The 25,992-nt window shown below is 53.3% G+C and overlaps 1 protein-coding gene across 1 annotated transcript in view; it reads left to right on the top strand.

Annotated features, from left to right (window-relative positions):
• Window positions 1–19,069, top strand: part of LOC119101779 (uncharacterized) — a 21,170-nt gene extending 2,101 nt beyond the window's left edge. The window contains exons 4-11 of the mRNA XM_037225205.1: window positions 2,370–2,423; window positions 3,511–3,683; window positions 8,928–9,119; window positions 9,465–9,606; window positions 10,115–10,254; window positions 11,289–11,441; window positions 17,752–17,877; window positions 18,173–19,069. Coding sequence (XP_037081100.1) covers window positions 2,370–2,423; window positions 3,511–3,683; window positions 8,928–9,119; window positions 9,465–9,606; window positions 10,115–10,254; window positions 11,289–11,441; window positions 17,752–17,877; window positions 18,173–18,406 — 1,214 coding nt within the window. The 3' untranslated portion in view covers window positions 18,407–19,069. The remainder of the gene's footprint in view (window positions 1–2,369; window positions 2,424–3,510; window positions 3,684–8,927; window positions 9,120–9,464; window positions 9,607–10,114; window positions 10,255–11,288; window positions 11,442–17,751; window positions 17,878–18,172) is intronic.
• The last annotated feature ends 6,923 nt before the right edge of the window (window positions 19,070–25,992 follow it).

Genomic DNA, 25,992 nt, shown 5'->3' with positions numbered 1-25,992 from the left:
GCTACGGTCTTACACCACGATATCTACAAATGCACAAGCTTCATCTCCTCGCACAAACGAAACGCAGCACGAAATGTGAATCAGCCTAATGACTCATTCCCGCATCGCCATCATTGCATACGGATATTTGACTCACGTGTTCATGCTGTAGTTCACTTTTACTTCGCTTGCCAGGCCACGGTATATTGAATCCATCTTACATGGTTTCGTTCCAACACTGATCGGAACAGTTTTCGACTTTGAACGTTGCTCTCAAAACGTTTATTACAAGATAGCGGCTAAACTGGAGCAGAATGACTAAGTGTTGAGTCGTCCTGACCTGTTTCGTGAAGTTTGAACGCGATCTGGAGATAAGGCGACGACGGAAGCCCGGTATAGCCCGCTGCGTGGTCTCTTGTCCAGTATCTTGAGACCCGGGAGCACTGGCACTGACAGACCGGCGCTGTCTCCAGTCTCGTGGAACCGAACCCTACAATAGCTGTCCTTGCACGCTTTCATCCGGCATTTATCTGGCCATCGTGGACATGGACACGAATTTCTTCAGAGGCTTTTATTTCCAGCGGATGAAATGTGTTATTTGTAGCCGCTGTAAACGCTGCAAGTTGGAGTTCGGGTGTCCCCGGGGATTTTACGTTTTCTGGGATAGAAGTGGCGAAGAGACAATGACGAATGTTCACAAGTCACCTCCATGCATGCAGATGAGCCGCTAAATAATGTAAAACCGAAGGCGACATAGGTGACTGGACAGCAAAACTGGCAGTGGCGCTGCGATCACAGAACTGGTATCATGGTTAAAAAGATCATATAGTCCCACAAGGCTTGTGCCATTTATGCAAGACGCTCCAAAAAATCCCTCCAGTCTCAAAGCCGGCAACCAGGATGGCATCAAAGCGTGGTGGATGGTTATATCTAATAGCTTTCCAAGCTTACGGTAAACGAAGTTGGCGAGTAAATGCAGGGCATTGCAGCTCAAAGATAGTGAGAGACGTTGCTGTATCAAAAAAGTTAATATAATTAAAAATGGATCCAGCCACTTCTCTTCATCTTGCAGTCAGTCAGCGGTGACCAAACACGCTCATACTGTTCAAGCTGGCAGGCACCGGAGGGTTTGTTCGGGCGCCTTGTGTAACGCGGAGGGCACCAGACCCGGTTCGGAAAAGGTTTTATGGGTCAGACACTTCTGGCCCCCATGGGGGCGCCTCCGCTCAGAAGAGAAATGGTAGAAGCGTGACAAGGCACTCTTCATTGATTGCATGCGATGTCCCATCTCACACCAGATGAGCTTTTAGAGTGACCTCTAAACAACTAAACGCACAATGCTGCAAGTTGCAATAACTACGTTTTAAATACGTTTACGCCATTGCAAAACATTCATGATGCTGTCTGTCATAAACCATCGCAATCGAGTTAATGATAAAAGTAGTTGGCGTTCAGACGCCAGATCACGTTTTGCCGTTTCGCATTTTGCAGGCATTTTGCGCTCAAGTGAATCACGTACGTTTGTCGCCGGCGCGGTGCTTTGTAGGATCACCGAAATGACTCGTCGTCACCAGTCACGCGCGTTCGACCTGATCTGACATGCCACAGGTCACGCCCGCTGATGGTCTGCTTTTTCTGACAAGCCAGCTTGCTAAGAACTAAGCGGTACTTTTTTCTATTACGCTGAATGATGCATCATTTCCAAAATAGGAATTTAATTTGTCCTTAAGTGAAAGGTCACCTGCGGTGACTTCCAATGAGACAACTCCGATATGGTTTTCAGCAATAAGCCGATGCCACTTTCCGCTTGGCCACATCAGGTTTAGCCTTCGATATAACAGGGAGCTGCGTAGTCCCTCACTCCGAGAGGGAGAGGAGAATGTTTGACTGACGAATATCTATGATGCTTTGCGAGCTAGCCGGGGCCGCAAGGCACTGCCACTCATTGTCTTCCAAACAAAAAAGGCGAACTTTCCTTGAGATGTAGTGTAGTATGTTGGGCCCGCCGACTGTCCGCGGTACCTGAGCGTGGCACAGAGAAAGAATGAACACACATCCACTTTTTGCAGGCTTTTGGTACTATTCTGGAAGACTGCGGCCAGCTAAATCCCTTGCGGTGAAAAACACTTCGTGAACTGGGTCATCAAAAACTTACCTCACGGGGCTCGAGCGTCCACGCTACCGGACTGCCGTTCACGCCCACACTGCCGTTATCCAAAGCTTTGTTGAGTTATCCTTTCATGTGGTGACTGGAGCGCCGCGTGCGTTACACGTTCCCAGCCCGGTGTCGTCCATGGTACCGACCCCGGCGCGGGCCTGCGGTCGCCCCTGGTCCGCCCGGAGGTGAGCCGGCGGCCGCCGCCCGGCGCCGGTCATTCGCTCCACGCCAGCGGCCCAGCCCGGCCACGCACATCTCGCCAGCTTCCTGCGTGTGCCGACACAGAGTGAGTATGCGCCACCGACCCATAGTGAGTGTGCGCCACCGACTCATAGTTATCAGCTATTGTTCTGCTCCTTTGCTATCAGTCGACGGCCTTCCTTGGCCACTGGCGCTAGTATGCCTTCGTTCGCTGTCCGCGACTAGCCTCGAATTGGTTTCTGGTAAGTGACCAGTCGTCATGAATTAGTGCGCAAGAACATCCTTGGTTCTATCACACAGTTTTAGCTTTTTCATTAACAGTTTAAATGTGTACGCGGTACCTTTTACATCTGTGAAAGCTCCGATTGTTTTTACTTGATCCTTGGCTTACGTTACAATATCTTGTCTTCAGCGAGCATCTCCGGACAGCCGTCCCCAGGCACTTATCCCGCATCAGGCACGAGCGGAACGATGACTCCTGTATTGGCACCGATGAACTGCTGGTTCAAGCTTGCTGCTGGATCCCAGCGTTTAATTTCTCCCTCCAGTTATCCACTACCATCGTTAGGAGATCGCTTTTAAACAGCTTGTTTGTGGGGTGTTCACGTTGAATATCAACCAGCATTGTTGTGTTCCTTCTGCTCAATCACGCGTCTAAAGTGCACCTGCTGGATGGAGCTCGTCATCCTCTCGGTGCTCAAGGGTCCCGGTAGTGTTGTGGTTAACTCATCTGCGTTAACCACTGGTCGGCTGGGAAACCAGAGCGCACGCACACGCACACGCACACCGACGCGCATATACGCACACGCGCACGCACACGCATACGCACACGCATACACGCACACACGCACACACGCACACACGCACACACACACACACACACACACACACACACACACACACACACACACACACACACACACACACACACACACACACACACACACACACACACCACACACAACCCCGGTGCTCGGCATCAGTTTTAGGGCCTGAAACGCGGCGTTCAAGTGCATGAGGCTATGACTTAACAGTATATGGGGTATGAGCATCATAAATATGTGAAACTGTGATCGCTCTACTGGGCAATGCAGATGGCCAGGTGGCTTCAACTGAAACAGGAGGTTTATAGACACGTGGCTCTGTTGACGGTACGTTCCGGCGTCTGGCAGAGATGGCCAGCCAGAGCCGAGTGGGCCCGACGCCGGGACGGGCCGCACCGCAGTCCGAGGCCGACCAGCTGCTGCGGGAGGCACTCCGGTACCAGACGGTGGAGCGGGCAGCCAGCTGGCCCCTGGTCACCAATACCACTGCCGACCTGCTCACCTACTACCACTCGACCAAGGTGAGATGTGAGGCCGCTCACACCGGCCGGCCGGCTGCTCACTTCAGTAAGTGCAGGGTGCACATGCCCGTCGTCTGTCCTTTCCGGCCGGCACGATACACGCTGCCGGCCGTTCATTTCTGCATCGAGAACGCAACGAGGGTACACAGAACGCATCGAGAGTATGCCATCCCAGGCGACCGAACACAGCCAGGTAGAGTGGGGGAAGGGAAGTGCACCTCCACCAACTGACCACATCCGAGCGTTGTGCACTTCCACCAACTGAACGCATCCGAGGGAACACCCCAGAGAGGTGCACAAACCGACCAGCGTACTCCCGTCAACAGAGTTTATCCGAGGAATGGGCACTCCCGCCAACTGAGCACGCACCAGGTGGGCACTGGGCCAAATGAGGGGGTGAGATCATTCGTGTGTTACGCGGGTAGATCTTGTCCCTGAAAATTACTCACTTGTGTGAACGGCTGGGCAAAAATTGTTCGGAAATAAGATATCGTTACGTTATTTTCACTGCAAATTTACAGAAATGCACCTGTTGGCAACATTCGGAAAACGACAGTGCTCCATTATGATACAAAAATTTGTTCAGGGAAAATGAAAGGTCTTTCTTCTCAGTGATGAGTTTTATTGCGAACTCCATAGATGAACCCGAAGAACGCCTTTCACAACTAATCTGGGATGCCCCGGACTTGACTCGGTTTGCCGATCTCAATATTCGGCTCGTTAGGTACAACAAGGTAGCAGATCAATTTAAATAGGTTTTGATAAACCAAGTCTGACTGCTCCAGACTTAAAGAAAATGTTCCACATTTGCCTTGGATTTTGAATTGAAAGAACCGTCTTGAAGATCATTTGGTACATTTCACAGCCCTGCTCTTCTAGATACTTAAGCCCTTCTAGTTTCTGAGCAACAGCCCGGAAATATGTGCAGACTGTTTTGGAGAGACTATTTCAAGATCGCCCAGTCATCTACGACACTATAATAATGTTATTTAAATCCTGCCAGTTCATTGATCGTGCGGTTATCAAGGTCAAGACAAAAATTCGCCAGTCGTTGATATCTGGCGTTCGCGATCGCGATTTTCAGATATAACTGTCGCTAATGTGCTTGTAATCAATCTTGCCCAAGATCCGATGGCGTAATCAAACAATGATGTATCAAGGAGCATATTTGTCAAGCAGGGAGAGTGTCTAGGTCAGCCTCACTACTCGAATAGTATACGAATAGTTAATAAGTTAGCTTCTTTCGTCATATCTGATGCTTGCATTAGTATCTTCAAACGTGGAACATGCCATTTAAACGGCTACTCTCTTCTCACAGGCTATTACATTCAATACGACATAAACCAATCCGACAACACCATTCCGAGCACAGAATTACAAGGTCGTTGCAATCACATATATACGAGACAAAACATGGAAAAGCGAAGCGTCCTGTGTTATGTTGTAGACATATATTTATAAGGTGGTAACCTATGTTCAGTGCTAGTACGCATGCATGTCTTACAAGTGCATCCAAAGTCACTTAGTATGCTATGTTTGTGTGCGTTGGCCTTTGAAAACAAGTGCTACCATGCTACTGCTCAGAAAAATTGCCACTCATATGGTGTCAACGAGAGGTTAATCGACATGTTTTACCATGATGTATTAAATCACGCGTGAAAGGTTTGGTAACATTTAGATTCAAACTCAGAAAACCTGCATTGCAATTATTAAATATTCAGAGGAGGCAATGACTGATATTTCTCCAAATTTGTTGTTTTAAAAAACCGATCCGACCGGGAGGATGCTGGTGGAATGGTCTCCTCTCTTTCCTGGAATTGCCACCATGTCGGAGTACGGATAGCTATCTGCACCCTCTGCTGCTGCTACTGCTCTTACCGGTGCACATATTCATGCATACGCAAACGCACATACCGAATGCCCCGAGAACATTCAAGCTACGCTATCCTGCGACGAGGAAGCTTGGAGCAGAAAAGGCTCAGGCTTGTGACGGGCATGGTCTGGTGACTCATACCCTGGACAGTCTAACCCTTGGTATGGGCGTATCTCGTTCGTCAACGTCTTTCATTTCTCCGTTGACCTAGTTAGTCTCGAGTCGTCATTCGCGTTGCTGATAAAACCTGGGACGATTCGAACACCCACGGCATCAGAAGTGACAGCTATTTGTTACCGGCTTCTATGCGTGTGTGCTATAACGGAGGCGGACCGGGTTGATGCCTTTTGCATTTCTGCAGTGGACAATCGTGGCCGGTTACGAAGAAACCACTCTGGTGCAGTTGTGAGAAGCCTCTCTGAATGCCGGGCTTTTGTGGGCTCGAGGAAGGCCGCGACTGTTTGCGGTCACAGTTCCCTACAACTTGCACATTGTCTCGTAAGCGCCCTGATCAGGAGGGAAGCCGGCACAGCTGCAGATGTCTGGCAGAGGCGGTGACCCGGCCACTAACTTCCTCCAGAGGATGAAGGTACTAGTATCAAATCGCAGGATGTTTATCGATTCACTGGCAGCATTGTGTATTATTAACTGGAAATATCCGAAGCCACAGTAGTTTGTCTTCATCTACCGTCCGTTATAAAAATTTGAGAAATGATGCATGCTTTTTTGGGCTCTCACTGCAAAAGTGGTCAACGCCTGGTTCCTGCGTCGTCGGTTTGTCAGAATCGTGGGGCAAATAGCGCATACACATCTCGAGACATTGGTGATTGCCATCGAACGACTCGGAGGGCCCACGGGCGCTGGACGGCCTCGCGCGACATTCAAAGGAGGATGATGTGATTCATGTCGGGTCCGATCGTACTGTGACTGGAAGACGCCTGACACAGATCATGTTGCGAATGCTCACGCTTATTTCTCCTTAACGCGTCAACGTGGTGAAAAGCTTTGGTTGGGTCCCTTGCCCTTGCCGAAAACACATCTGAATCTGAATCGCAATCTGTTGGATGTGTTTGAAGAAGCTGTGTGAAGATCAGCTGCTGTCATTGGAAGTACACAGAGGGAATGTCAACCGCTGGCGGCATATGCCGGATGACTCAGTGGCGATTCATCTGGTGACTCATCGGGGGATGCGCGTCCCGAGTCCGGCAGCCGTGCGTGCGCCGACGCGGCCGGCTGCTCCGACACGCAGGCGGCGCGTGGAGCCGACCTGTTTATCGCCCAGTGGCTGATGTTGCCACGCGCCGCCACCCCAAGCCGTCGACGGGTCATAGGCCAAGGTTCATACTAGAGTCCATAGGGCTAACGCACTGTTTCCAAGTCGTCTCGTTACTGGAGGAGTTGACGGACACCAGCCGGAGTCCGGTGGATATGTAGAGCGCCTTCGTGTTGGTGGATGTCTTGGTGGATGTCGACATTAGATTTAAACTGACGAAAAGTCGTCATTTGGCAAACGTTTCTGAATGCAACACGGCTTCACACCATTGATGTGCATGTTCTTTGTTTAATAACGTCAAACATCTTCATCACCGTTTATCTCTACCTTAACCAAAGCTCGTTGAGTCACGTGAAATTATGTCGGGATACATGATGTGATTTTGGGATCTTTCATGAAGCAGCAATATTCGCACGGAATTGCTTGCACACCTATAAGGCTTGTGAACAGATTGTAGAGAAAAATAATACAGCACATGGAAATATATCGAATACAACTGAGCCGAAATGCAAACATAAAAGCAATGAAAACCTGAAAACAAGAAATATCCCCAGAGATAGACGCTCAAAAATGCAAAGTAGCTCAATGAAAAACACACCGGATAAGTTTGAGCGTCCCATATTGAAACAGAGCATGATTGGACTGTAATACATGCACACTGAAATATCGAGTAATATCGAAATGTTCTGGTTAAGAAGACTGGAATATCATGACAAAATTATCTTTTTTAATTCAGTCTTCATGTCATTCACATGTCATTTGGAATTGAGCCCCATTTGATGTTAAATGCGCGAGCATAGTGTTTATTACGAAATCTGACCAATGCTACCCAGCATAATACAACCTTACTAAAAGCAAGTGATGTGGCCTGGGCTGCGTCAGACTTAAATAGCCCATTTATAGCCTATATTAACGTTACAAACAAACAGATGCTGACGTTAAATATGAGCTAAATCTGTCAATGGCGACAAAGTAAACCAATGCCACTCAATGCTAAGTGCGCAGTCACCGGTTGCCAGCGCTGTGGGCACTGCTGAACCAGTGCTATCTGGCCGGTGTGGGCTGTTTGCAGTACCATTATAACACCGGGCTCGAAAAAGGCGCCAGTTCTATGACCTCGTAAAATGATTGTTGCAAATAATCACCACCAGCATTTTTTTACCGACATTCTAAAAAGCAAAGCAAAAAGGTTTGACTGGATACTTAAATTTTTTTGTTCGACCCATTCAGCTCGTTATCGCCTATCTTCGGCACTCCTATGGACACCGACAGGTGTGTTTAAACACAAATACAATTTGAATTTGACTTAAAACGATCATTTTCAACCCAGTCCACAATTATATCAGCGTTTTGAACTTCAGTCAAGTATATGTGCGATTATCGAAATCATGATACACTGGACTAGAAAATCCTGCAATTCAGGCATGCCTTACCAGAGATCTACTGTGATGTGATTATGCATGGAATGCGAATCACGACTATTAATGGAAATTACACGGCTGTTATGTACCCATGATAATAAACACGTGGTAGGATATGTGGATCTACTTCAACCCAGGCACGTGGTTCCACCATTTCTACGCTGCCATGCCCACTGGACTAGAAAATCCTGCAATTCAGGCATGCCTTACCAGAGATCTACTGTGATGTGATTATGCATGGAATGCGAATCACGACTATTAATGAAAATTACACGGTGTGTGTACCCATAAACACGTGGTAAGATATGTGGATCTACTTCAAACCAGGCACGTGGTTCCACCATTTCTACGCTGCCATGCCCACTGGACTAGAAAATCCTGCAATTCAGGCATGCCTTACCAGAGATCTACTTTGATGTGATTATGCATGGAATGCGAATCACGACTATTAATGAAAATTACACGGTGTGTGTACCCATAAACACGTGGTAAGATATGTGGATCTGCTTCAACCCAGGCACGTGGTTCCACCATTTCTACGCTGCCATGCCCGACACAGTACGCTAACGTGTACCTGATCTCGTCTCGCCGTCTGCGGTCACCCGTAAGACCCGCGTCACGCCGTTGGCACATGTGCCCGCCGCGCACGCTTCTGATTGGCCTGTTTCGGCTGACAGAAGCGGAGCGACTCGCTGCGAATGCTGCTGACGTTCAGCGAGGTGCTGCTGAGTATGTACTGCCGTCTGTTGGTGCTGCCCATCGCCCGCTCGCCTTTCGCCCGCACGCCGCTGAAGATTGCCGACCACTTCACCAGCAAGGGTGCCCGCCTGCTGGAGGCGGCCGTGCCTCGGCTGGTGGAGAAGCACCAGGTGAGAAGCAGTCATCAGCCCCCAGCGGATCTGTCTCGGAAGCCAGCCGTTCCACGTGATATCAGTGTCCGGTCGGGTTCCATTCCCTCAGTGGGTGACGGACCCCACGACAGGTCCTCCGTCTGTGGCTAGCCGCACATCGGCGCCTGCCCTTGTTCCAGTCGATCAGCATCTGTTCCGCCGTGGACTCAGCTGCAAGGCCTGTGTTAGCTCGCAGCTTCAGCAAAGCGGCCCATGCCAGACAATGCCTCAACCTTTCAGCGCCTGCTTGGGTGTGTTTCAGCCGGCCAGTCCGTGTCCGATCTTGTTTCTGTCTCCCAAAACCTATGGCTGTCCGCGTTTCAGCCGCTGGCCGTGGACGGCGAGCTGCTGGCGACTCTGGTGTTCCTGCCGCTCAGCCTGTGTCTGGCAGCGGCGCACGGCGTGCTCGAGGGCGTGGCGGACCGCTTCGTCAGCGTCTTCCCGCCGCTTAGAGAGGCCGCTAGAGGTAAGCACGGACGGCAGGTCGTGGCACGATGGGAAGGCCTAGAGCGTTTGTTTACTGTAAACAATATTTAATAATATAGTACGTGACTCACAAGGATGCGTAAAGTCTAGAGAGCTATGGGCAATATTTCAAAACGGATCCTGAATCCTTCAGAATGTGTGATCTGAGACTCAGAACCGAACTCGCGAGGTTCATTTTTCCGATCCATGCTATGGGATCCACGCCTATGTCTGGTTGCATGCATTAGGTATATTCCACGTAAAATGTCATTTTGCAGCTACAAATAGGAAGCTGGTCTATACGTGCGCCGTGCTTTGAACCGCTTTTCCTTATCAGTTGAGTCTCTACCGTCCGTTGCCAGATGACTTAGGCAGTGTCTTGTGAAAGTTCACATTATCTGGCGCGTACCGACCGTGGAGTTGTAGCCTTATTCAATTTCACCACCAGTTCACCCATCATTCAGCTATGGCGCGGCGCACGCGCTCACAGTGCTGAATTCTTTTGTCAGATTTTGACAAGAAGGGTCTGGTGGGCCAGTGGGTGACGCTGCTGCTGATGACCTACGTGTACCTGCCGCTGCAGTTTGTCTCGCACCCGTCAGAGACGATCCAGCAGATTTTCTCCATACCGTCGCGCATCACATGGGCGGTGGGTTGCTGGCCAGAACACGACCCGTGAGCGCGTGGGCCCAGACCGGAGGTAACAGGCAACACGCCTCTCGTCACAGGCCGCACGCATGTACGCGTATGTACGCAAGAAATGCGGGCATTAAGGTGCACGCCTTAACCTCGCACACTCCTTCCTGTACATTTTAAGGGTATACAGATTATGATATTTATTGTCTTACAATTTCGACGCGTATTAATGTCGAAAAAATGGGAGCAGAAAAACATACCTACCTGGATAATGAGCTAAATGGCATCATGGCAATATTTGAGGAAAATTATTCCAGCAGTCCCTGGAACGAGTGTCTTTGTATATCGGCCGTGCCTCATTGAGCTTACATACGACGTATTCGGATGGCTGGTATGGGGCAGATGTGCGCCTGCTAAAAACGACGTTAGGACGTCTAGTCAGCAAAATCCGCGGCCAGCAACCGACGTTCTGTTGACTCAGACTGGCCCAGGCTGCCGCAATGACTTGATGCCTTCATACACGAGCGGTTCGATTTTTGCAGAAGCAAACACGTCGGGTGGTGGATCGGCACTTTACCTTGTCAGCCTTTTTATTGAGGGTCGACTTTTTAGCTTTAGCTTCGGAGACCATTGACGATAGATCAATGTTCACCGAGCAAAGCTGACATTTCGCGCCCAATCTCAATTCTATTTCATCAGTCTGCAGGATTTCCTCGACTCTACATCACATTTCGCCTGGATAACAATGGCATCGCAGCATTAACCAATCTGCACCGTACCATCCCGTCTTCGGTCGCTTGCTGTGCATTGTTGCGTACCCTCGTACATTCTCATCGGTTTTGCCCAGGCTCACCATCATCTCTCAGATTATCACTGTTCTGTGCAATATCCCTCGAGCACTAGAAACCGGCGTCATCACCCAGTGACATCACGAAATGGGCCGGGCTCCAACCGAGATAGTGTGACTCTTTACATGCGTGCGATGATATCCGCCACATCCAGGTCGGCTCAGCATAGTGCCCGCTGACGCCTTCATCACTCCTCCAGGTCATCAACTGGAACATCGGCAACCTGATGGCAGTGCTGAACGAGGTGGCCGGCTGGGTGGAGTGGGCACGTGACACGGCCGCCTACTGCTTCTACACCTGGCTGGGTCTCGTCATCATAGCCGTCGAGTACTGGTACTACGCCGTCTTCAAAGTAAGTCAGCTGGCGACAGCGCTGACCATGGTCTGCCTGTGGCTGCCCGTGGTGGGCTGGGTGCTGGCATCGATCACCCTCTTCATGTACTTCTGGGGCACGCCACCCGATTACGTGGAGTCCTGAACGGCCGCGTGGCTCAAGTGCACCCTGTGATAAAGGTGGCGACCGTCATCCGCCTGTCGCATAGGTACCCACTCCGGCGCCGCTCGCGGCACGGGTACCGACTGTGGTGGCATCTGTGGTTTACGTACCGACTGTTGTGCCATCTGTGGTGTGCATACCAACTTTGGCACCGCTTGTGGTGTAGGTCCCGACGGCGCACCGTCTGTACTATAGTACCGTTTAGGACACTGATCGCGGTATGTGTAGCGACTGTAGCGCCATCTGTTGTAGATGTGCTGACTTAGCGCTACTTGGATTGTACACATCGACGATGGCGCCCGTGACGCCTCTTGCTATGGTATGAAGGACGTCGCGCACGGTGAAGTTACCGACTGGCTGTGGACAGGTTGTGGTTTGCAGTGTGCTTGCGGTGGTATCTCATCTCATCACCCATCGTATTGTCGCGCACTGCTGAATGCATTCTTAAAGCTGGATAGGACTCAAATGTTTTGCATATCTGCTGTAATGGGAAATGTTTACCACATACGCAGTGTTTATTGCTTAGCAACCAAAGTCCGCTCTCGTTTATTTGCGGTAAGGGCAAGAGATTTGCTGCTCCTTGTATTTTGGCTGGTAGGGGGCGAAAGGCATGACATCTTCAGCTTACATGTGTGTTTTATATATGTAGTAGCTAGAGAAACTCATGTGTAATGTCGCATGCGGCCAATTTTATCGTTTTCGTTTCCAACGAATAACATGCAACAACTTTTTACATTCGTCTTTTTATCGTGACGAGAAACTCATAACAAATGCGCTGCTGTGAAACCTAGCTAATTTGGCGCGGTCTTCCTAAGAGACACATGTAAAAATCGCTGACCTTGTCCTCCGTTCGACGCCGACGCACACGTACGGAACACAGACCCGGCTCAGCCCACCCTCTCTGAGATAACGCTGAGGCAGGACTTCAACTTCAACCATGAAAATGAAGCAGGTCAAGTTACGGGACACGTACGGAACACAGACCCAGCTCAGCCCACCCGCTCTGAGATAACGTTGGGGCAGGGACTTCAACTTCAACCATGAAAATGAAGCAGGTCAAGTTGTGGGAGAGTAACAGCGTCAAGTACGCTCGAGTGGTCTTTTCGCTCAGCTGCATCTATACATATTGTAAAACTGCATCCGCGCTTAGACAGAAGCCTGTTGTACATATCGCTGACGATGTAGCGGCAAATAGAAGGGTTAAGCTTTATGGCGGGTGATGTCTTGCTTGAGCAATGCAAGCAAAGCATCGAATCGGAGACTATGCGTTATCTGAAGCTTGAAATGCAAGGATTGGAGGCGACCGGATGACTGGTGGCGATGGTGTGGCGGCTGATGGAGTGGGGGGGGGGGGGGGTCTTTCCCGCCCCGGCCTCTCTCGGGTGTCTTACCCCTCGGATCGGAGACACCAGATGTGCGTCGCCGTCCCGGGCCAGTCGGCACCGGATGCTAATGCAGAAAACAAGTTTCGCCACCGTCTCTGAACATGGCACGGTAGATAAAACTGGTGAGCGACTCGGCCCCGGTGAAATTATGAATGACCATTGACACGGCCGTTTCCGTGAAAGGCGCTACGCCTCCAGCTTCGGCCAGGCACCCTGCCGTGCGGACTGCTCTGGACAGCCTGCCCGAACAGGTGCGCGTTCAAGCCACCGAAGCCCAAGAGCGCGAGGAGCGGCTGGCGGAGACATTCGCGCAGGCCATGCAGAGGCTACAGAGCCTGCAGCTGCACCCACCTGGTCCACCATCCGAGCAGGATGCGCCAGGCGCCTCGACACCTGCCTCGGCGGCCAAGCGCGGACGGCTTCTGACTCCGCGTCGGCCAAGCCACGGATCCCACCCTCGTCCCACCGCCCCTGACGGCCGACGCCAGCCAGGCCGCGGATGTCTGGCTCCGTCCCGCCGCTCCTGAAGGTCCACGCCAGCCAAGCCACGGATGTCTGGCCCCGTCCCTCCGCTCCTGACGGCCCACGCCAGTCAAGCCACGGATGTCTGGCCCCGTCCCGTCGCTCCTGACGGCCCACGCCAGCCAAGCCACGGATACCCGCCCCCGTCCCGCCGCTCCTGACTGCCCACGCCAGCCAAGCCACAGATGTCTGACTCCGTCCCGCCGCTTCTGACGGCCCACGCCAGCCAAGCCACGGATATCCGCCGTCCCTTCGCTCCTGATGGCCCACGCCAGTCAAGCTACGGATGTCTGGCCCCGTCCCGCCGCTTCTGACGGCCCACGCCAGCCAAGCCACGGATGTCTGGCCCCGTCCCGTCGCTCCTGACAGCCCACGCCAGCCTGCTGGAGTTCACGACTTAGGAAGCCAAAGTCCAGGGCTTCGTCAAGCCCACCAAGCTCAGTCTTCTGCCCGTCAACGAGCCCGCATCTCGCTGTACAGCCTGCTGGACGACGGGTGGGTGCGGACTGCCACGTTCAGCCTGGACCTTCCGGCAAACAGCGACGTCCAGGCTGTGATCACGGCCATAGCAAGCCATCCCAGCCGTCAGCGCTGCGTGCTACTGGACAGGCGGGGGTTCTATATGCACCAGTAAGCCAATAGCAATCACTGTTGACTTTTCACCAGTCTGCAAAGGCCATTCAGCCAGCAAAGTTTTGCAGCCTGTGCCCTCATTGTGTTGGCACGCTTACACCGTGACCGGCTTGTCGTGGGCGTGCGCGACGAAGAGACGATGCACGCTCTCCTCAGTGAGCTCGAGCTGAGGCTGCTGCAGTGCGAAGACATCTGTCAGGCGTGTGAAGACTCTTAGCTGGACTGTGAGGCCATGCTGCGGGGAGGCCTCATCTAATCCGTGTCGGCTTTTCGTGGCGCGCGCAGTCAGTGAGCTCCGAGAGAGCCCCATCTAAGCTCTGTGGAAGATGCGGCGGCGACTGGCACACACCCGAGCAGCTTCAGTCATGCCCAGCCCGGCGCTACAGCTGTTAGAAGTGCGACCAGCGCGGTTACGTCGAGCAGCTGTTCCGTCGCAACTCCCCGGTGGCCGACGGCACCAGACCAGCACCACGCGGAGTCGCAGTGCCCGAAAGAGCGGTTATACACAGCAGTCCATGCGCTGTCCGAGCCCCGGTCAGATGTTAGCCTCGGGCAGACGCCTACAGAGCGTCTCGGCCCGGCCGGCACCACGCGTGCACGCCCGGGCGGCCCTCGGCCAGGTCCACGGCTAGCTGCCGTGGGCGCCGGACTCGGCCGCTCAGTTCAGTGATCGGACCGAAGGCGGCTACGCGACTCGGCGTCGACATCAGAGGCTTGTCGTCCACTGCCGACCGGATTTCGCCGCCGGCGCTCATCCGTTGGCCGGCCTCGGCACGTTCTGGTGCGACCTGCAGCTCGGCGCGAAGTCCACGTTTACTCGGACCGTGGTCGCCAACGACTTCGACAGAAGCACCCTTCTGTCGTGGACAGACTGTGTTGCGCTGGCCATCCTGCCCGCAGGATTCCCGCAACAAATCTAGAGTGTTTATAGCCCGCTTCATCACGGCGGGGGCTATGGACCAGCCCGTGCTTCGTCGCCGCCCGTCTTCGTCGGCACCAGGTCGTCCGACACCTTGTTGGCCCAGGCGCCTGACGCGGCCGGCCCGGGCGCGTCGCCGCCCGTAGCCACCGGGGCCGAATCGTTCCTCGCCGCGCCCGCTCAGCAGGCCACCACTTCGCCGACGCGGACGGCTCGCACGGTCGACCCGCGTGCGCCGCTGCGTCCCACGTGGCCGGCAGACGGTCCCGACCCTTCTCCGGAGATCCGGGCCGAACAGCTGGCGACCCTATAGGCCGTGCTTCCGGTGGCACCGTTCGGGGAACAGCAGGCGGTCCCATACTGGTCGAGCTGACTGCCGACACGCAGCCATGCGTCGCGACAGCCGGCTGCGTCATACCCCATGCATGACGGAAAATGAAACCAAAAGCCAGATGGACGACCTGGCCGATAAAGGGATAATCGTCCAGGTGACTCCACGTACCCCACGGACCGCTACCACTCCATGATGCTGGTCACTAACCGTCCAGCCGCCGACACCGATGCTGGGCTTTCGGTTCGCCTGTGTGTGGGCCTAACAATGTTTAACTGATTTGTATGCAGAGGTGCCCATCCGGTATGCACTTCACATGATGCCGTGTCTGGGATCATCAGAGTGTCGCGGTACTTCACCAAGATGGACGTCAAATCCGGCCACTTTCAGATACTTGTCGCTAACGAGGACCAAATCTAGAACAACGCAAGATTGTGAATGGGGTCCTCGCGCGCAACTAGACGTACGTCCCTCATCTGCAGCAGGTCACCGAGATCCTGCAACGCTGCGGTGCCCACGGAATCACTCTGAACCCAGAGAAGATGGTGTTCACGGAATGAATTACTGCGGCTTCACCACCGAAAATGCGGCTTTACCCCGGACCAGTGCAAGCTGGGTGTTTGCTGACTTCCCGGCGCTAGCAAGCATCACTGGCCTGAGGAGTGCCTTCGCGGTTTGGCCAACGAGCTCGGAGCCTTCTCGGCTCAAACGGGCAAAGCAGCGGAGCTCCTTCGTGACCTGCTCAAGCTGGCCCGCGTATGGGAGTGGACTGTCGTCCGTGATCAGGCCCTCGCAGACGTGAAACACACGCTCGTCAAGCCCCCGGTCCTGGCCTTCTTCGATCCGACGATGCCAATGGCACCACACACAGATGCAGTGCGGCTCGCAGCGCTCCGGCTTGCTCTGTTCCAGTTTCACGGCTCTGGGTGAAAGCTAGTGCTATGAGGGTCTCGGTTCTTGTCGGGCATAGAGTCCAGGTACGCGGCTATTGAACTGGAGCTCCTCACCAATAGGTAGAGTGTACGCAAAGTCCGGTAGTAGCCGACTGCCGCCGAAAGGCCACCGCGCGTGCACTGGCTCGCGCGCTGCACGATATCTTCGCGAGCACTTGTGTTCTGAGCGTGATCCGCAGTGACGGCAGGCCTCAGTACTCGCCATACGTCACGCGTGACTTCCTTTCCGGCGGTGGGGCGTCACCCAAGAGATGCCTACGCCGCACTACCACCGGCGCAATGAGCACGCTGAGGCGGAAGTCAAAGCCGTCAAACAGCTCATCCAAAAGAGCATGGCGTCAGGCGACCTCGACACTAACGCGTATACCCCGAGCGTTCTCGAGCTGCGAAATGCCCCGTGAGGTGGCGGCCGGTGCCCCGCTCGGGTCGTGTACGGACATCCCCCCCTGCGCTCGGCCGTCCTACCCCCTGCGCTTGGCTGTCCGGCCACGCCACAGTGTACGGACACCACCCTCTGCGCTCGGCCGTCCGGCCACGCCACCGCACGTTTTTCCGGCGGTGGCAGGCTGCTGACGGCTGCAATGAGCATGCCACCAACACCGCGGCGGCGGCTCAGGAGCGCTTTGATCAGGGCGTCCAGCCACTGTGTTCTCTCCGGAGCGGACCGCACGTGTCGATGCAGGAGCGCCGGACGGGTCTCTGGGACCGGCGTGAAGTCATTGTCACCGTGGGTTGTTGGCGCCTCTGCTCAGTTCAGCTCCCCAGCGGCCACATTTTGCGGCGCAGTCTCTATTTCCTGCGCCCCTGCCGCCCCACGGCCCCAGCTACAACCGAGAGACAGCAGAGGCCCCTCCCCCTCAGACCCTCTTCCGACCTTGTCCTTCACCGGTCGTCCCTCCCATGGCACAGGACGCCGGGCCGGTGGCGGCGCGCCACGCGCCCCAACCTGACAGAGCCATTCCGAGCCGCCAAGCCACAGTGCCGTCCGCTGCAGCGGGTCATGGTGCTCCCACGTGCCGCCTCCTACGGATGGGCCACCAGGGCTGTTCTGATGTTTAGTTCTAAGACATGCTTGTCTTAGGCGTCTGGGGAGAGGGAAGAGGAAGGAACGGTTGTGATGTCGCGGCTGGAAGAGTGAGGAGCGTCGTCCCCACTCTCGCTTCTCCCGCGTGTCTTACCCTCGGGACAGGGACACCAGATGTACGTCTCCGTTCTGGGCCAGTCGTTGCCTGGTGCTGGTACAACACGCCCCGCCACTGCCTCTGAGCTTTACAGCGGCTGGGTGCTTTGACATCGCACGAATGTATGAATGTTCAGGAATCTTCGGAGTGGTAATGCTAAGTAAGTTGCTCTTCGTCGTCACTGACACTGCGAGGGCGACAAGTTGGGACGGTGGTGACTGACCAACGCGCTGTTTCTGCAGGTAACTGGACTGGAACGCAGTCTGATGTCGTTGGTCAGGTCACTTCGTGACTACATCGAAAATGGGGATGGAGCCATCGCCAAACTGCTGAGCTCGCTGAGCCAGTCTCCGATGGCACAGTGGCTGGTAAGCGGGCGATGCCACTCTCAAAGCCTACAAAGCCTTCAGTTACGTGATTTGAGGGGAACAGTCCTGCCCTAAGAACCAATCATGATTAAAATTGAAAGCGTCAGTGGTTCATCAGCAGCAGCCGCGGCGTATGCAAACCCATTCTTGCCAAATCACAGAGCATTGACGATGCACTCGTAATTCAGCTCCGAGCGTTCGTTAGCGCCGCGTGTTACACCGAACGCAGCGTCGCCGCCTGTGAGCCCGCTGCCGGGTCTGTAGTCCGACGACGGTTCTGTCCCGTCACCCGCAGGCCGACCAGCTGGCCAACTCTGAGGTGGGCCTGGTCCTGCTGCTGAAGAGCCTGTGGAACGGCCTGGACGAGCGTGAGGACCTGAAGCAGCCGCGGCGTGCCGGAGGTCGGGGCGTGCGCCTGGCATTGCCGGAGGGGGCGGTGGCGGGGCCGGTGGCCCGCGACCAGCTGCTGCGGCGCGACCTCAGTCCGCAGCGAGCAGCGGCGGTGGCCGGCCCTTCCGCCTCCCACTGACGGCGGTACCAGCACAGCAGCGGACCGGACCAGACCAGACCGGACCGGACCAGACCGGACCGGACCGACCGCCGACTCCCGCCACACGCGGCGCCCGCCGTCCGGCCCTGCTCGGCCGACGCTGACGGCGGACCAGTCGACCTTGCCCAGCCACATGCAACAACGCACCTAGTTGCTGCCTTCTGTTGGACCATCCCAGCTTTCTGGTTAAAAAGCAGCCTGCAACCTAATTCTGTGCTGCTAAAATTGGCGACCAAAGTTGCAGAGAATCTAAGTGTAAGGTCGTATTCCATTGAGCTTCCCTAGTCTTATATAAACGCTCGTCGTATAACGTTGCCCGCCGCTTCTGGCATTACTATTATCAACGTTATGCTGTATGAATTGCGCTGCTGCTTTTGCTTTGCACGAGCCGTGCACCTCCAATCGTAGCATTCATTCGCACAACAAAGACACAGACTTGCTGATGCTGAAATGTGTCCTTGTAACCTACCGAATGATGAATGCATATGGAACCGCATCGCTACTCTGGTAGATGGTACTTGGGAACCTGTGTTTACATTGTGTTTAAACTCGCGGAATTTGACATCCGTTCTTTGCCTATTGATCAGCGATATGATGCTCGCGGTGCACTGCGTTTTACTGAAATAAATGGACAATGTTTCACAACGTGTTTGCTAATAAACCTTCAGGTATTTCATGACGCATCGCGAAGCTCCAGTTTAACGCTAAGTGCTTTACGAAAGCATGTACAATGGACTATGTTTCAACGCCAGACATCTTTGCGGCGTACCTAGCATTTTAGTTAGTGACTGCCAAGTTTTGATGCATGCAAAACACGGAAAGTTTCGACTTCAAAGTTGCCAGCTTTCACGGCTTTGCCACCGATCCGCAGTGTGGACTTGCAAGCTCTAGTGGTTTGGAATCCTTTCGCGACGTAGAGGTGCGACTGGCCAGCTTTCGTCGTTTGGTATCCTTCCACGGTGTGGAGACACAACAGGCCAGCTTTCGTGGCATAAGACCTCCTTGCTGATTGTACACTCGATGCTTTATTGAATAGCTCTTCTGCGACAAAGCCGGCTTTGGCTGCCGGTAAAAAGAAACCCTGCAGTAATGCGCTGGACTAGTTCGGCATCACTTAACGTGGCACGAGAAGACACACCACAGTCACCAAGAACCATTGTAATTTACTAAAATTTTGAAAAGGCTGACTAAATCCGTGACCAGCAATATGACGCTTCGGCCACGGCAGAGGCGATAGGCCAGCTGGCGGCTTGTCAATGGTTTGGCGTCCCAAGAAAATCGCCGGGCGGATGTCAACCAGGCATCGACGAACAAGATGAGCAACTGAGCTTTATAATGCGCTGAATTCCACATCGCAAGGTTGCCGCTGGATTTAAGTGTTGTGCGTAGCGTTTGCATGTGTGCTTATGCTGTACCTTTAGGCATTATTTATCATTAGTATTATCTATAATGTATTTAAGATTTGCATATACCTCATGCCGGTTATCATCAAGCGCACAAGATAAATGAACTGGGCGCACATAATCAACACGAAATAAATCTGGCAATTAAAAAAAAAAACAGCAAAACAAAGACAACAACCGGCATCAAACACCTACACGCATGATATCCTGTAAGGAGTTTCATGAGTGAATTCAGCGAGAACAGTCAATGCAAATAACCTATTCAAAAGGCGTTCAAGAAGAACGTATTTGCAGCCCACATCGGACACGCTACATTGGGCAACCTAGCTAGCTGCATGCATGCTTATCTTTCGACCTCAGTGGGCATGTTCCATGAAGTCAGGAAGCGCAGCCCTGCACGCACCACGAGCAGCAGGCGGATTTCGCCCACTCTCTTCCGGGTTTTAGCTAGGCTCTCCACAACGTTCAGAGCAGACCATTGAAATGCTCTTACTTTTTCAGGATCTTTCATTTTTTCCGTATTGCGTAAACCAAACCGGGATATGTTTGAGTAAAGGCGACTCTAAGGTCCGGTATTTGGAAAAACTTCAGTGATATTTGGCGACCATGCCTGGAAGGTAATGTTCTGGTGATTATACAAACTGCTGCGCTAACAGGAGTGGCATAACACGTCTGGCGAATAACGCAGCTGGGATATCGCACCACGAATAGAGCGTCAATACGAAAATAGCACTCCCGTATCTCCAACTTTGACATCACCTCTTCTTTGATCTGTGATGTTTGGTTGGATCCAGCCTGCGATTTTTGAGATAAAGTCCCTCCTTGTCTTAAGTCGGCTATACAATTATACTTACAGTGGCCTGTATATTTCATAAACTGATGCAACCGGCGCCAATAAGGACCCATGTAATGAGGGAGTCTCGTGATACCAGTCTGCCACCCCCCCCCCCCCCCCCCTCCAGTGACGGGTGTTACCGTGCCGTGCCGCACACGACGGTGCTCCGCAGGATGCCTCGGCGCCGCTGCCCTCAGGCAAGGCTGCCTCCCCGCTGTCTCATGGTGCGGTATGGTACCGCCGCCGCTGCCCTCAGGCAAGGCTGCCTCCCCGCTGTCTCATGGTGCGGTATGGTACCGCCGCCGCTGCCCTCAGGCAAGGCTGCCCTCCCGCCGTCTCATTATGCGGTGTGTACCGCGCCGCTGCCTCAGGCAAGGCCGCCCGCCTCCGCTGGTATCAGAGCTCTCCCGCGTCTATGTGTGGTACGCGCGCTGCCCTCAGGAAGGCTGCCTCCCCGCTTGTCTCATGGTGCGGTATGGTACCGCGCCGCTGCTCTCAGGCAAGGCTCCCTCCCCGCGTGTCTCATGATGCGGTGTGGTACCGCGCCTCTGCCCTCAGGCAAGGCTGCCTCCCCGCTGTCTCATGTGCGGTTTGGTACCGCGCCGCTGCCCTCAGGCAAGGCTGCCTCCCCGCTTCTCATGTGCGGTATGTACGCGCCGCTGCCCTCAGCAAGGGTCCCGCATGTGATGCGTTGGTACGCGCCGTGCCTATGCCTCATGGCAACGGCCGCTGCCCTCGGCCCGTGTATCATGATGCGGATGTACCGCCTCTGCTCAGCAGCCGTCTCCCGCTGTCTCAGATGCGTGTGCATCTGCTGTCTCTAAGCCTTTGCCAGTGCTAACATGTTATAGCACCGGGACCACTGTGCATGCCCACAGAAGCGGCACAAAACACATCTTGCGCATTGTTGGGGTGGTTCCATTGACCTAAATTGCAAGAAAAAAAATACCCACCAATTTAAGAGAGTGCTTTTTTGTCAGACTTGTCGTTCTGATATAATCATAAAATGTTACAACATGTTAAAATAACACGCTGTAAAACATTAAACATGTCATTATAAAACGTCATAAACATTATATTTCAGCGTCAAGCACGTCACTGCGATTATGCAAGAAGTAGTAGAACGCATGGTGTGTGTGTGTGTGTGTGTGTGTGTGTGTGTGTGTGTGTGTGTGTGTGTGTGTGTGTGTTGTGTGTGTGTGTGTTGTGTGTGTGTGTGTGTGTGTGTGTGTGTGTGTGTGTGTGTGTGTGTGTGTGTGTGTGTGTGTCGTAAGCGTTTTAGTGCGATCCGACATTTCAGGATAGATATCAGGCGTTTTATGTAATGCAGACATGTCATGCGATATTCGTAGCATACGTTTCTTACGCTATCTGAATGCAGAGCTTTATTGCTTTAAGCTTTATCTGAAATACCCACGACGTTGGAGGGGTTTTCTGTCATTATTAACATAACGTTATTTACCAGACGAGTACGCGCCACTTTTTTGCATCTACAAAATATCAAATGCGCATGGGGTGTCGTCGGTAAAACTGGACTAAGCCTGGCAAATGATGGTTTGTGTAGCCGTTTGGGTGAGATGGTCAATTGGCACATTGTGCGCTGTGCTTTCTCTTGATGTGATAGAACTGTTTGCATTCCTGAAGTGGGAACCATGCGTTTCTCAGCCATCACTGATACACAATCACCTTTAAATTTATATTTACTTGATATAAGTAATAACCGGTACCTTCTGATAAATTGAAGGTCGGTCATTTTTAACAGGGGCCTCATATTATTTAGGAGTCCGTTTGCACATATTATGCTATTTTTACCAAGTTACCTAATATTTTTATCCGTATAGTTACACTCGTTCCGGCAACCGTTGCCGGCTGGATGCGACGCCCGACTCCAGTACGTAGCAGTCTCAGGGTCTGAGACCCGGAGGCGGCTGACTGGTTGTCCTGGCAGACACCAGGGGGCAGGAGGCGAGGGTTCTTCTCTATTTTAAGGCGTGGACGTATCAAGGAATTGGGTGGCACCTAAAATATTCCATGGACATGCTTAAACAGAATTATATCTCCATCTGCGAAGTAGTGCAGTCATATTTGGCTCACTCCGCAAACCGTCGTAGAAAAAACAGACTGCCAATGTATTTTTGAAAAAAAAATGTACTCATATCGTGTCCAAATGCCAACAACGACCAAAGACAATAACGGAGCGTGCACCACGCATGAATCTGGTAACCGCCCTTACGAAATCTTTTCAAAAGCGCAACTTTTTCAACAAGTTTACCAGTGTGTGGCCAACAGCCTTTGCCGTTCCTCGCTGTCTTCTTGCTGACATAGGGGAAATCGTGGCATCTAGACAAGCACATTGCACGCACTTTGGAATTCTTGCAGCGCATGCCGCTGCACTTTTCCCCGCCCGACTTACGAGCATGGGAAACCCTTGTCACGGACTTTTTCTCGGAGAATTATACCTTTATTGGATAGATCGAAGTCCAGAGCTACCACTTGAAAGCAGGCAAGGGATTCTCACCCTTGTGTGGCGTATTTTCCACACGAAGGAACTACCATAAAAGCTTGTTCTGTATCCATATCATTGCACATGTGCATGCCGTTATTACGGAGCTCATTCCGAAACTGGAGCCAAAGATTTCCGGACCTGCAAAATCAAAATCAAAATATTTCACAGAAGATCACGCGATTTAGTACAAAGACAAATCGCATAAACCGCAATTTCCTAAGATTCTGTAATCGCCATGATTTCCATTCCTTGCATATGGCCGGGAAATTCTAATTTTAAAATATTTTTGGGACAAAGCAATTTGGAAATAATTGCCTATCGATCCACCTTGGTACTGTCAAAAACGTGACACCAATGTCGGATGAATTAATACCTCACATCTGTTTATGGGTACAATGCTTGTTTCCGTGTATTTTCCCCACCCCCACCCGCAGCCTGTTCAAAGTTCTTTAAAATTTTATTTTGCGAATGAAAATGTTCAGGGAAATCAATCATCATTTGGGTTTGCATAATCGGCCCAGCAATTCCTGAGTTCTAAGGAGAGGGGAGGGACCAGATCCGCCACCTGCCCGGAATAGGGTCAACAGGAAGCAGGCCCGAAACAGGATCTCATAGCAATCTGAAATAGCAATCCCTTACTAAATTTGGTTAATTGGATACAGAATGAATATAATTTGCGTTAATACCAGCCTCCCCTACGTCTATAGTTTCGGCAGTCGTTAACTTCAGATCCTCGTTCTGCCTTAGAAATTAAGTTACGAAAATTCTTCTCAGCATTTGCGTTTAAGGGATTCAGGTCACCCAAAACCAGCTAATGTGCCTCGCAACGAGCACTAAAACCACACTGGGATGAGAAAAAAACTCACCAAAAGGTGGTAGTAAGAGGAAGAGACTGCATCAAATCCAAATTTCCCCGGGGCTTGCAGCTGCTTGTTTGAAATATCCAGCTCCAGATCGTGTGGCATACGGACAGCATGGGAGGCAGGGTCAGTGTTCACTGCTCCCACCAGCCATGTTCTTTTGAGGACTCCTAACCCAGCACCGCCCAAAAAAGACATCGTGTTACTATTCTCTTTAAAACAATTTTGTACAAGTCCCCGTCAGACATGTTCATCTTGAACCACGATGAAAGAAAGCATCGTCGTGGCATTTGCACGAGGGTTGGGCAGAAAAACGAAAAAAGTCGACGAAATCGGCAATCGTGCGGCACAACTATTTACACAAGGCCTTGGTTGATATTGACTTGGCGCAAGCTGGAGATACTCTGGCAATACATATCCGTATTCAAGCTCTTTCACTTAATGCCTAATGTCTCTCAGTGGTAGTTTCATCATGATGCGATCATCTTGACAAACTAGTCGCATTGTAATTTACAGGAATGCTCTTAACTGTATATCAGTTTGATTGAGCCGATGCGACCATGCCGATGAACAACTCATTTCCACCTATTCAGGAGCGATCGAGCAGCGTGGCTGGCAGCGATCTATCTGGTGAGATGACAGTGGATCAGTTCTTGTCCAAATATTCCCAACTCTCCGCTGGGAAGGCCGAAGAAATCTCGCACACGAGAAACTCTTCTCCTATACCGACGGCACGGACCAGCAGCCTTCGTCGCACATCCATTCGCCGCCACCTCTCAGCCAGCAAGGCCACAGTTAACGACAGACTATCAACGAATGAAGCGCTCACCGAGCCGGCCAGACCGTACAGCCGCTCGGAGCAGGCGCTGATGCGGACCGAGCGCAGCTCTGTCCTGGGGGATGATTTGCCGCCGGTGGCCGAGAGCGGCGAGAGCATGTCGAACGGCGACTCGGACCGGTCGTCCGGCGAGCGCGGAGCCGGCAAGTTCCAGCAGTCTCCCAGTCCCGACAACCGACATGGCACCAGGGAACCGCAGCCGCGCCGCAAGAGTCTGCTGGAGCGCTGGGAGGAGGTGCAAGGTCTGGAGCGGATCTTGCCGCGGAGCGGCCACCTGGAGCCGCCGCGACTCGCCAGCGGGAGTGAGAGCGGACATTCTGTGCCACCGGACGAGGGCTCCAGCTCGGACTCGGAGTTCGAGGATGACGCATACCCGTACCACCCGCGGGTGAACACGCGTGGCAGCAGTCAGGAGACCGGCTTCGAGCCAACACCCGTCGATGAGGCCACGCTACGGCCGCACAGCGGCGTCGACTCACTGGCCACGTCTCGGGAGGCAGACGGCCGGCGCGCGCACTCCAGCAGCGGCACGGAGGCGTCCTCAGTGCGCAGCGACGTCTCCGAAGGCGCCGCCGCCGCCGGCCCAGCCGCCGGCCGCTCTCTCTTCGACAGCGGTAACGTGGAGACCATCGACGACGTCATCGAGGCCATGTTGTCCGCTAAGCCGCCGAAGAAGGCGAAGTCTCCGCGCGCGGCCAGGAGACGGAGCGCGGACGGTGCCGACTGGGACCAGGTGGACCGATCCTCGCGGCCAGTCCTGGACAAGGCCAAGTTCCCCGAGCTTGCGCAGATGAAGGCACAGACCGTAACCAACGAGTACGAGCGGTTCGGCACGACCAAGGGTCCCGCCTCTGCCTCGCACACGAGCGTTATGGAGCGCCTGTCGCAAATCCTGTCGACGCACCGGCTGCGGAGCGGCGCGGTGCAGGCGGCGCCACACCCCTCACACGGCTGTCCGGCCCAGCCGGCGCCGGGTCGCACAGCCGGCGACTCCCGTTCACCGCGGTGCCTCACCCTCCGGCCGGCGGCGGCGTACGGCTGTCATCCGAGCACGCCCGATCGTCCGCCGTCCGCCCGCGGCCCGGCCGACCGTCCGGCGCCCGGTTCCGACGCCCGGCCGACG

Source organism: Pollicipes pollicipes, unplaced genomic scaffold, assembly GCF_011947565.3.
Source record: "Pollicipes pollicipes isolate AB1234 unplaced genomic scaffold, Ppol_2.1 Scaffold_4881;HRSCAF=5763_pilon_pilon_pilon, whole genome shotgun sequence".
Classification (NCBI taxonomy): domain Eukaryota; kingdom Metazoa; phylum Arthropoda; class Thecostraca; order Pollicipedomorpha; family Pollicipedidae; genus Pollicipes; species Pollicipes pollicipes.
The sequence above is the reverse complement of the archived record's forward strand: the minus strand, read 5'-3'. Positions and strand labels throughout refer to the sequence as shown.